This window comes from Cryptomeria japonica, chromosome 5, assembly GCF_030272615.1.
Source record: "Cryptomeria japonica chromosome 5, Sugi_1.0, whole genome shotgun sequence".
Taxonomy (NCBI): Eukaryota; Viridiplantae; Streptophyta; class Pinopsida; order Cupressales; family Cupressaceae; genus Cryptomeria; species Cryptomeria japonica.
In genome coordinates, this window is record NC_081409.1 from 160,157,511 (window position 1) to 160,170,828 (window position 13,318).

Here is a 13,318-nt window from a genome sequence, read left to right on the forward strand (position 1 = left end):
AGAAGCCCCAATTTGGATGTTAATACATTCCCAAGTTATTTATTTTGAATTGCTTTTCTATTTTTAAGAATAAGGGGTAAAGGTTTGCCTTTTGAAAGTTAGTGGAGTAAAATTAGTGTAATTTTGATTCATAAATATTGATAAATGTTAGGAAATATGTAAGTTCTATATTAAAAATTGTGAAGATTGATCTCTATTCAATAAATCAATCAAAGGATGAGATATAAGATTTAGACAATTATAATATGAAAATCTAATATTTATTTACAAGTCTGAAAAAATGAGTTGTCTTAATGTGGAAAAACCATGTTTTAGATCCTCCTTTATTATGCTAAAAATTAGCCTTCATATTATCCTTATTAACACTACCTTATGTGAACTAATAACAACAATAAATAATGAATAACATCACCATAAGATAGCATCGAAGAGGCACAAATCAGAAACATGAGAACATAACATAACACGTAATATATGTTGAGAAATTGCGAGAAAAAACACTCCTAACAAGAGAGTTCAAGTATGCATCATTAATAATAAATGTGATTAAAATGCATTCACTTGCATTCTCCTCTTAGCCTCCAACATGGCAGCAACTATGTACCTATGAGTGACCTCCTTATGCCTCCCATGTGTACTTGTTCCTACAAAGCAACTCCACATTTAATTGTTCTTAATTACTTTCTACATCCAAAGAGCTTAATTTATAAAATGGTAAGAGCTCCAAAACCGCCAACAAGGTGTCCAAAGAAAGTTCTTCATTCCATACGAGCCCAATCCTTAGGTTACCTCCACAAAAATCAAAAGTACACTGATTTTGGCTCCAATACTTTCCCTCCAACATGGGCACCTAATCTTGCAAGATAAACATTATATTAAATACAATAAATGACACATGTTGCCTCTTTCAAACACCTGCTCGGAGAAGCCCAAGGGTCACTCGTTTGACCATCCTGTTAGGATAATGACTAGGAGGATTTGAAAAGCATTATGGCATCAAGATTTCCAAAGTTCAGCCAAGGCTTGGCCCAGGACCCAACTACTCGTCGTATTTGGTTTGGTATTGCTACTGCACATGACTTTGAGAGTCATGATGATATTACCGAAGAGCGTCTTTATCAAAAGATTTTTGCTTCTCACTTTGGTCAGTTAGCTATAATCTTTCTGTGGACCTCTGGTAATTTGTTCCACGTAGCTTGGCAAGGCAATTTCAAAGCATGGGTCCGCGACCCCTTACATGTAAGACCTATTGCTCATGCAATTTGGGATCCTCATTTTGGTCAACCGACCGTAGAAGCCTTTACCCGAGGAGGTGCCCCCGGTCCGGTCAATATTGCTTATTCCGGTGTTTATCAGTGGTGGTATACAATTGGCTTACGCACTAATGAATATCTTTATACTAGAGCTCTTTTCTTGCTATTTCTTTCTGCTCTCTTTTTAACAACGGGTTGGTTGCATCTACAACCTCAATGGAAACCAAGTGTTTCATGGTTTAAAAATGCCGAATCTCGTCTCAATCATCATTTGTCAGGGCTTTTCGGAGTCAATTCTTTGGCTTGGACGGGGCATTTAGTTCATGTCGCTATTCCTGAATCAAGAGGAGAACACATAAGATGGGATAATTTTTTAGATGTATTACCGCATCCCAAAGGGTTGGAACCACTTTTTACAGGTCAGTGGAATCTTTATGCTCAAAATCCCGATTCCAGTAGTCATTTATTTGGTACTACTAAAGGGGCGGGAACTGCTATTCTAACTCTTCTCGGGGGATTTCACCCATAAACACAAAGTTTGTGGCTAACTGATATCACGCATCATCATTTAGCTATTGCATTTGTGTTTTTCATTGCTGGTCATATGTATAGAACCAACTTTGGGATTGGACACAGTATAAAAGATATTTTAGAAGCACATGTTCCTCCGAAAGGCTTATTAGGACGCGGGCATAAGGGTCTTTACAACACAATCAATAATTCTCTTCACTTTCAATTAGGTCTTACTCTAGCTTCTTTGGGAGTTGTTACTTCCTTGGTAGCTCAACACATGTATTCTTTACCTGCCTATGCATTCATAGCACAAGATTTTACTACCCAAGCTGCATTGTATACTCATCATCAATACATTGTCGGATTCATTATGACAGGGGCATTTGCTCATGGAGCTATATTTCTCATTAGAGATTATAATCCAGAACAGAATAAGGGATAATGTATTGGCGAGAATGTTGGAGCATAAGGAAGCCATAATCTCTCATTTGAGTTGGGTTAGTTTATTCCTAGGTTTTCATACCTTGGGACTTTATGTTCATAACGATGTTATGCTAGAGTTAAGTCGTATAGCTTCTCATTTGTTATGGCTTGGACCTGAGATCAAAAAAAAAAAAAAAAAGATATGGATTCGTGTAAGCAGAAAAAAAAAAAAAAAAAAAAAAAAAAAAAAAAATTGTGTTGCTTTTCTTATTGGCTATGGGTCTAAATTCCAAAGATATTTTCAACTATAAGAATATCTTAGCATTTTTCAAGTACTTGGAGGAGTATTATACATATTTCTATTGGTATGGCGGGAAGGAAGAAGCCATCTTGGAACTTTATAAAGAGCTCTACATAAGTGACGAGATAGAAAAAGAAAATTGTGAATTTTCCGATATATATGAAAAAGTAAGAGCATTTTTTTGAATGAAATGTGCATTAGGAAAGAATGGTCGACGAAATCCGAATAAAAAACTAAGTCTTGATATACTCGAGAATGAAATTTTTTCATTACCGCACGATGTATTGGCTGCTGTGGATTACCTCATCAAAGTGCGATTTGGAACGGGTACACCTGATGATATAGATCACCTACAAAATTGATATATTCGTTCTGTAGTAGATTTATTACAAGAGTAGTTATGATTCGCCCTAATTGATTTCAGAGAAGCAATTGAAAAAACTATATTATCTGCATCAACCAATCCTAAAAAGAGAATAACTAATAAATTGGAAATGTTAATTCCATTAACGGAAACTTTTCAAGATTTTTTTGGTTTACACCCTTTATCACAATTTTTGGATCAAACTAATCCATTGGCAGAAATAGTTCATAGTAGAAAAGTGAGCTCTTTGGGCCCTGGAGGATTGACAAGTCGAACGTCTACTTTTCGTACACGGGATATTCATCCTAGTCATTATGGACGTATTTGTCCGATTACGACATCCGAAGGAATAAATAGAAGAATTTAATCTATTTAAACGGGAATCTATTTATGTATCTATTTTCTAAATATGATACTTTTTGGATATATTTATCCATATCCAGTTTTATTCCGATTCTGGCATTCTCAATTTCAAGAAGTTTGGCTCCAATAAGTAAAGGGGCGGAGAAAGCCACTAGTTATGAATCAGGTATAGAACCAATGGGAGATACTTGGATCCAATTTAGAATTCGTTATTATATGTTTGCTTTAGTTTTCGTTGTTTTTGATGTGGAAACAGTCTTCCTCTATCCGTGGGCCATGAGTTTTGATATTTTGGGTCTATTTACATTTATAGAAGCTTTTATTTTCGTGATTATCTTAATTGTTGGTTTAGTTTATGCATGGAGAAAAGGAGCATTGGAATGGTCTTAACTCCCAAATTTCGGAATAATAAAAGGCGAGTAGAAAATTATCTAAATCTAAAGCCGGCGATAAATCCTATAGAATCATCTTTGCTTGATCAAACAACTTCAAATTCAGTGATTTCCAGTACTCTAAACGATCTGTCCAATTGGGCGAGACTCTCTAGTCTATGGCCGCTCCTTTATGGTACTAGTTGTTGTTTTATCGAATTTGCTTCATTAATAGGTTCGCGATTCGACTTTGATCGTTACGGTTTGGTGCCAAGATCCAGTCCTAGGCAAGCCGACTTACTTATAACAGCCGGAACCGTGACCATGAAAATGGCTCCTTCTTTACTGAGATTATATGAACAAATGCCTGAACCAAAGTATGTAATTGCTATGGGAGCCTGTACTATTACAGGAGGAATGTTTAGTACAGATTCTTATAGTACCGTTCGCGGAGTAGATAAGTTAATTCCTGTGGATATCTATTTGTCGGGTTGCCCTCCTGTTCTAAAGTTCTATCCGCTGCTTGAATTTCATTTACTTGATAATGATCAACATCTACAAAAATCCCGTCGGAATCAGAAATTATGGATGCTCTATTCACAAAGTTCTGTAAATCTTCTTGCAAAATACTAGAGGTACATGTAGGTGTCAATATGATAAGATCAGGATGTTCCTCTTTTTCCGAAGAATATTATCCACAACTCTTTCTTGAGATCCACGTGCTAGTACGTGACGATCTACTATGCTAGCAGTTGCAGCAGTAAAATCTCTTTCGCATTCTAACATAGAACGCATTACATTGAAATAATCATCTCCTAGAGGAGTGTGCATAATGGCATGCACATTTTTGAAAGAACTAGCTACTCGTAGGGTTCCAATATGAGCAGGACCAGTGTACTAGGCATCAGCATGTGAGAAAAACAATATTAAGTAATTGTGTTCACAACCCACCTTTACCGCTGCTAGTGGAACTCATCACCCTTTATAAAAATTTTACAAACAATAGTAATAATTATTATTATAAAAAAAAATTCAAATACAACCTAAGTACCTTAGGATAGTTTCCAAAGATGTTGGGCATAGCATTTACAAGGTAGATGACACCTTATCCTAAAAATCTCCCACTTGACATAATAAATTCCCACAAGTTTGCTAGACTCGAAAATTAAAAAATAGAGGAATACCCAAAACCAGTTAAACCTTCATCTTTGATACGAAGTGTTGGGAAATATATAAGTTCATGAAGAACAATCTCTAGCCAATAAACCAATAGAAAGATAAGATACAAGGCTTGGACAACTACAACATGAAAATTTGAAACTTACAAAACTAAAAATTAAGTTGCCTCAATGTGGAAAAAGCATGCTTAGATCTTCCTTCTTTAGGATGCTAAAAATTAGCTTTCATATCATGCTTATTAACACTACCTTGTGTGAACTTATAACAACAATAAATAATAAATAAAATCACCACAAGATAGCAACAAAGAGGCACAAATCAGCAACAAAAATAACATCGCATAACACATTTTGCATGGACAAATACTTGTAAGAAACAAATTCCACCAAGAAGAGATGTCAAGTAAATGTATTATCAACAATAGATATGATTACAATACATTCACTTCCATTTTCCTCTTAACCTCCAGCATGGCAACACCTATGTACTTTTGAAAATCTCCATATGCCTCCCACCTATCCTTGTTCCTACAAAGTAGCTATACATTCATTTGTTCTTTATTACCCTCTACATCCTAAAAGTTGAATTTATAGAATGTTAAGAGCTCTAAAACTACCAAACAAGTCTCTTCATTCCAAGTAACCCCAACCCTTGGATTACCTCCAAAAATTCAAAAGGATGCCAATTTTGACTCTAATACTTTCCCTCCAATTTGGGCATCCAATCTTGGAAGACAAGCATTAAATTAAATGCAATAAATGACAAAATACCAAGAGACACATGTTGCCTCTTCCAAACACTCACTTGGAGAATCCCAAAGATCACTCCTCTATCCATTTCCTAAGTCATTAATTATCTCAATCTAGGAATCCACATGCAGGGAAAACAATATTAAATAATTGGTTTCACAACCCATCTTTACTATTGCTAGTTGAACCCATCATCCTTATGAATGTATTGCAAACAATAGTGATAATAAATATTACAAAATATTTTCCAAATGTACCCAAAGTTCTTTGGGACACTTTCCAAGGATGTTGGACATAAGATTTACAAGGTATATGGCACCTTAGTTCTAACATTCTCCCACTTGACAATAAACATTGTAACTACACCCATAAGAATCACAGACAAGGAAAAAACATCCCTTGGCCATCCATGTATCATTTGAATATTCACCATGCTCTCATACTCCAACAAAACACCTACAAAAAAAACCATGATAAACACCATCGAGCAAAAAACTCCTCACATCCTCCAACAAGTCACATATGGAAGGAAAAGGAACATGCCAAGGTGAAACATATCAAGTGTCACTGAAAACTGCACCAATCTTTACATGAACATAAGTAACAAATTCAAATGACAATATAAAGTCTCTAAGTAATTGTCTTACTCATATCACCCAGAATAACAACCACAACAAGATACAATTCATCCAAGCTAACCATCCTCTAACCAAGCTATATTAACATAGATAGAACTTCATGTCATCGACATATTAACTCTAAACTACAACCAAGTCTCTATATATCCATCCTCCTTTCTCAATACAACATATCAATGCACAAATGACTTTAGACAAGGCCAACTAACAAAGTCCATATCAACACTAAAAAATCTTGTGGATATAGACAATCCACATCTGAGTAGGCCCTTTGAAATCGATAGGTTATACACACCTACGAATTGCATAACTTGTAGATCCTAATCCAATTAAACATGCAAACTCATTATCACATTAATGATCAGCAAGCCAAGATAACAAAGAGGATAACTAGATGTAGTACCCCTCTCTCGATCAGACTTTTTAGATTCATGTTTGACTTCAGTTGACTTTTTCAGCGGATATTAGTGGATACATTATATTGTGATTTTTTACTTAGACATTATGCTATGATACGTTATGCTTTAATTTGTGTTGCAATGTATGTTGTTCATGTAGTATTTCCTTTAGATAGTTAAATGTTATTTTATTGGATTACTGACATGGACTGGCACATTTATTTTATGTGTGTGATGTGTTATATACATGTTTCATGTTTGTAAGTGTATGGGGTGCAAGGAGATGATTTTCCTTCACTCACTTCGGTGAGACATGGAATGTCATGATTCTCCTTCACCGATGTGTTTACTGTGGTTGTATATATATGCATATGTGGTTCGTTGATGTAGGGAACTACAGGTAAAAGTACTGTGTAGGTACGGGGTATTGTCTCCACCTGGCTTCACAGATCTGAGCGTACCTTATTGACCCAATGGAAGTGGATGAGATAATTGTAAGCCCCTACATTTTAACCCTAGCCTTGCTCAAAGTGAACATCGTCAGTCATCCGTCAATTCCCTATGTTTGGTATGTGGGTCATGTGTTTATTTGGTTTACTTGAGTTGCGTGTTATGCGTTTTGTGAAATTAACTATTAAATATTAAAGTGTTTTATTAATTAATGTGTTTTATTTGCATATTTAAATAAAAGGATTAACATTAATTGGGAACCCTTAGTATTATAAATTGTTAAATCAATTGGTTCAATTCATTAAATTAGAGAATTTGATTAATTGTTATTTTAAATTGTGAAATTAAATCATGTGTATGCATTTTTGAAAAGATTAAATAGAATTGAAAAAATAAATATCTCCCTCATTGACTTTTTGGAAATAGAAATTTTAGTTTTAATTTAAATGAAAAATGATTTTTTTTGGGAAAAAGGCATTTTTTTGGAAATGCACTTTAGGAGTAAAGTTTTGATTGGTTGAAAAGATTTTAACCTAAAATGGATATTTTTGGTAATTTTTTTCTATTTAACCTTGTGCATTCACGGGGTTGAGGGAGGAGAATTTGCATACAAAATTTTGGGGTTTTTGATTTGCTTGAAAGAAAACTTAGCTAAGAAGAGGAATTGTGGATTGCTCTTCTAGAGCTTAGCTTCCAAGAAAACAATAATAGGTTGGTTGATTTGATTTAGTTTTGTTTTTAGAAACTCTTTGTATATCATAAATTCTGAATTAAAATTTTATCTCTGGTTTGTTAGTTTGGTTGGTTTGGTTGGAAATAAAATCTTCTTCTTCCTTCTTTAATTTGTGTCTCAAATTATTTAGCAAATTGATTTTTGTTTAATAAAGTTATGTTGTCAAAATTTGGAAAAATTTGGGTGAACCTGGGTATTGGATAAAAGTCAATTTCTGAACTATTTGTAGAAAAATGGGTTTTCAAAGTTAAATTTGGGTGTAGTTGTCTACTATGTTTTTATAAAAATTTCATACTTGAAGTTTTCAATTTGTTTTTAGAAGAGAAAATTAGATTTCTTATTGTGAAAATTTTTTTGGGAAAAGTTTGAAAATTGGTTATATTTCACCCCTCTATGGGGTTATGCTGGCAAAATTTGCCCAAACTTGGTTGCCTGGGAGTGGAAATGGTTTTCAAAAATTTATCCTTCCTCTGTTTATTTGACTCAGAAATTTTTCTGAGTATACTGGTATTGGGGGTTTGTGTTTAAAAAAAATGAAAGAGAAAAATTTAATTTTGTTGTTATCTTTTTTACTCAGAAAATTTCTGACTGTATATTTCCTGGGTTTCAATAGTTTCTGGGAATGTTGTTTTTTTGTAAAACAAAATCTTTTTAAAAAAAATTTAAAAAAAAAACAGTTTTGTTGGGGTGACGTGGTGGCCCAAGCCACCACATACCCCATGGGAGGGGAACCAATGGCTTCCCCTTCCCATGGGAGAGGCGGCATGGTTGGGACCACGTCGTGGTTCCCCACAGCCATGGGTTGTGGGGGGGGACCACATCATGGCCCCCAAGCCACCGCCTCCCCTTTTATTGAGGGTTGCGTGAGGCAACACCATTCGGTACTTTTTTTAAAAAAAATCAATAAAGTTTTTTTAAATTTTTTTAATTTTGTTTTAATTTATTTAATTTAATTAATATAATATATATAGGTTTTTTTTTTTTTATAATTGGTGGTTATAAAAAAATAATATGTTATTTAGAATTTTGAAAATGGAAAATGAAAAATAGATATAGTTGGAAATTGAATAATATTTTCATTCTAGTGAAATATAAATATTAGTTGAATTAATTTATATTTTTATATGTATTGGAAAATATGTATAATTATATAAATGAAATTTTGGTTTTTAATTTATTGTGAGATAGTGATATTTTTTATGGTATATTTGGAAATATAGATGAATTAGAAAACCTTGGTCGACTTGTATTTTAAACGAAATGGAAAATTATTGTCAATTTAGATTAGTGACGATGCGTGTTTAATTACTGTATTCGCATTTATTTTTGAAACTACAAGTCCTTGGTCAGATTATTAAATGTTGTCATGTGGTGGTTTTCATGGTTGTTCATGTCGCGTATCAAGGATTTGTCAGTTGGTTAACATTATGTAAGGGCTTGTTTGGCCAAGTGGTTTTCTATCGTTTTGAATTCCATGTACAATTTCATGTTACACCTTGGTTTTGGGAGTTTGTATGATTTTTGGTTAAGTGTCATAAGGGAGAGTGGCTTTCGATTGGGGGTCTCACCCAAAGTGGTTAGCAGGGTAACCCATCAAAAGTTTGCTTAAGTGATAACTTAATAATACATTAGGGGGGTTGGTAGATGAAAACACTAAGTAAGATAATTGTGTCTCGCTCATGGTTGAGTGCTAGTACAGACTTGGGATGCAATGAAAAGCCCTAGAATGGCAAACCAACAACCTTGTCCTCATGAAAGGATTGTTTGGGTCCACATGAGACTTGGATGGGGCTAGGGGTTCGGGAGAGGTTACCAAGGTAACCCAAGATGGGGGTCGGGACCTATGGAGGCCTGCCAAGGTAACCATACCAAGCTATGTGATGACACTCTTCCCTTATGGTCGCTAGTATATAGTCTTGTTGATTTTACCTGATTTTGATGTGGAGTTATGTTTTGTGAGTGTTACTTCATGTGTGTCTATCTGATGTTGTGATTTTGACCATGTGTGTGTGCATACCTATAGGTTGCTAGTAGGTCTTATTTCTATCTCCTAGCATGGTTTGGTGGTTCTTTTTGAGCCACATGGTTGGGTGGTAGTGCCACTTTCCATCAAGTGTGTTTGTCCCTTCTTGCGGGAGTTGGCTTCACAAGTGTTCTAGTTGCGCTTAGATTCAAGCATTTTGTTATCCAGTTGGATCCCATTTGTCATGGATCATTCTTTGTATATCATGGACCTTTCATGGTCAGTTGTTATTGATTTGATATTTATGCCTTCGTGGCAAGATGTAAATTGTGATGTAAACATTATCTGATTTTGTAACTTAGTGATTATTGGAATGCAATGTAATTTCTATCTTATGATGCAAGTAATGTATGTATGGAAATTTAATGCAATGCATATGTTTCATTTGAATATTAGATGTAATGTAATGGTTAGTTTCCTAATGAATGAACTTAATCATGTTTTCTATAATTAAGATTATTGGATAAATTAACCACTGATTAAGTGTAATTATGTTATTAAGTTTAATCAAGTTAATTGGATTAATTAATGTTAAGTAATGTTAGTGGTAAACCTAGTAAACCAAGTTGGGAAACCCCTTAGGTGTTAAGTTTTTCTTTGTGTAATCTAAACTTATTGTTAACTCTTTGTCTCATTAAACTTATTAAGTTTTTTTTTTTAAATTATTTGCTCTTAATTCTAGTGTTTTAGTTTTATCCCTTCGGGGTTTCCTGGCGAGGCGTTACACTAGACATATCTCTAGATACTCCCATTGCACAAGTAATGTCAAATCTATAAAATAGATCAAAACATACCAAGTATATCTATAGTTCTTTGCATAGAGGATGTGGCTAATTCCTATATTACATAGTATTGTATTGTTTTAAATTGTCACCAGGCCAATTTACACCTCATGTTTGTGCCCCTACTTTAGCATGTCTTATCCTCATCACCTTTCTAGGTCCGTTTTGTTCCTATTCTCCATCTCTGAAGCCATGAACAACCTTTCATGGGTCCTATCATGGGGCACCAACCCTATTTTGACATTTTTTGGGTCCTAATTGAAGAGGGACCAAGGCATGGAGTGCCCTAGTCTGGACCATGGAACCGGGCGCCATGGGCCCTCCTAATCTAGCCTCAATTTAAAATGGGGTAGGTGTTATATCTCCTTGGTAAGATTTGATCCTCATGGATCTGCATGACCATTGGAGGTCGGCATAATTGGTAATTTACCTAGATACCCCTATATAAAGACATTTTATCAACTTAATTTCATAAGCATTCTAAGTCTCCATCTACATTCAACCTAAAGTAATCTTGCATACATGAAGCATTCATTATCAAGCATTTTTAGAGATCTTCAAGGGTGCATATTCATCATTCAACCATTGTGGAGACAAATTACATCATTCCTATGCAAGCATGTGTGTGTGATTAGGGTTTTGTCATGTTCATGCCATTTCATACAACTTATGTGATCACATTCAAAGAATAAAGCATCATCTTTAACAATTATAGATTTGAGGTACATCTTTCCAGTATTTATTTTAGTGTTTGCATTATTTCATTCAAGGTTAATTCCTAAAATGGGGTTTGACTTAGGAAAACCCCTATTCCCAAAAATTCCCCCTTCTTTCTGTGTGCCAGAAACAGGTGCAAAGCTATGTTCGAGAGGTTCAACAGGATTCCCAGAGACGAACAATCTCACCTTTTAACGATGAAAAATTAGAAGGACCAAGTTGACCAATAGCATGGTCCTTAAAAATCAAGCCGAAATTCTGGGAACATATCTGAATCATCTTCTTCTTCTCAGATCCAGGTTGGTATCTCTGTACGATGATTGTAGCTCACTATTTATGCCTAATCTCTTCAATATTCATCCATTTACTCTAATTTTAGAATTTTCACAATTCAACAAGTAGAAAGAGGGAATAAAAACCCTAATAGAGGTGGAACCTAATTATAATTTCAAATATTTTTCCTGAGAGGGCTTAAGCCTAGATCTATTAGGTCCCTCCCTCTTTCAATGTGATGGCCTTTGAAAGTAAAATTAGTGGTTTTGTTACCTTGATTGGTGAAACCCTAATTTTCACCATTACAAGTGTTAAAGAAACATACAATGATATGCACATCTTCCAACCAAATATGTTGTAATACCTCTCTCACCACTAGTCTCCATAGCTTTCCCAAGTTCTTCACAGTCAACCATGTGAATACAAACATCTAGGAAGAAGAACAAGACCAAAGAGAGAACTTGCAACTCAAACCATATATGTGTTCCACACTAACATACCAAGTTGTGTAATGTAAAATCTTCTTCACCGTCTCCAAACTGAAAAAGATAACATCATTTAATATTCAAATCAAATGAAAATGGCAACAATAGATGTAAACCTCTCATACCAAAGGTTGATGTCATTCTCACAACAAATGAAAATGCCCAAAGCCACAAACCATTTTCTATTGTTCTCCAAATAATTCCTCAAAACTATATTCATAAGTCAAGACCAACAACAAGGAAAACAATGGAAATCCATAAAAAACATTAATCTTCTTCTCAACAACTCCTCAAAACCACTATATTCAAGACTAGCTCGCATGAGAAGACAAGATACAAAATAAAGAATGTATATGATAATTGTTGGGAAATAGGTGTTGTACACCTTTCATAATAATCTTAGAATGTTAAATTTTATTTATTATGTGAGTTGCACATGGGTGTGTTACACGTAGAGATTTTGTTGGAATATTCTTGAGGCCACTTTGATGTTGTATTTAATATTATAATATTATTTTATAAATATAATATATTGGGAAAAGATAATTAATAAAGTGCAAACTTAGTACCCAATATTAAATTCGGGGTCAATGGTTAGGTAGCTCATGGTTTTAGCACATGTTTTTGATGTAATACCACTTGGTGGCTTTGTGTGAGCTTGAATCTATAAAAGCAAGCACATGTTTAATGGTTAAGGTTGGCTAGTGGTTTGGGCTGTCATTTGATTGAGTCCTTTGGAGGAATGCATTTGTGAAGCATGGCATGGGATGTGTGGATTCATTCTTGGACACATGAGAATGCATTGGAGGGCTTTATAGTTCAACAGTATTTATTGTAACTCTATAAGTGCTTTTTATTGCTTCATGGCTAATTAATACTTGAGTATGAATGCTTTTGGAGGTTGGGTTTTCCCTCACGAGAGCTTTTGTAGGGTATATCTTATGTTATCTTGTGGCTTGTCTATTTGATCTTTGAATATTGGTAATTTTTTGAGCTTTTATGCATACTTTTCCCTCATGGGTTATGCAGGAAATGGATTAAAATATTATGGATTTAGAACATTATTTCCTAACAATAACTAGGTAGACAATACCTCTTAGATCACTCACCTATACTAGGAGTGGGAAATAAGATTGTCACAAGCACACAACACCAATCAATTAAATCTTATAAATGACAATCTTCTCTTCAAATACATATTTGATTCACATCCATAACTAGATGCGAGGTCCTCAATTTTTTTGCTTAAATCCTCGTCAAAGAGTAACCATCTCAACACATGATCCCAAAAACGTGAGATTTG

The 13,318-nt window shown here is 34.5% G+C and overlaps 1 protein-coding gene and 1 pseudogene across 1 annotated transcript; both read left to right on the forward strand.

Moving 5' to 3' along the window:
- Window positions 1-966: 966 nt before the first annotated feature.
- LOC131875768 (photosystem I P700 chlorophyll a apoprotein A2-like) lies at window positions 967-3,497 on the forward strand (annotated as a pseudogene).
- LOC131875769 (NAD(P)H-quinone oxidoreductase subunit K, chloroplastic-like) lies at window positions 3,479-4,221 on the forward strand. Its single transcript, XM_059220439.1, has one exon. The coding sequence runs from the start codon at window positions 3,577-3,579 to the stop codon at window positions 4,219-4,221; it is 645 nt and encodes a 214-aa protein (XP_059076422.1). The 5' UTR covers window positions 3,479-3,576.
- The last annotated feature ends 9,097 nt before the right edge of the window (window positions 4,222-13,318 follow it).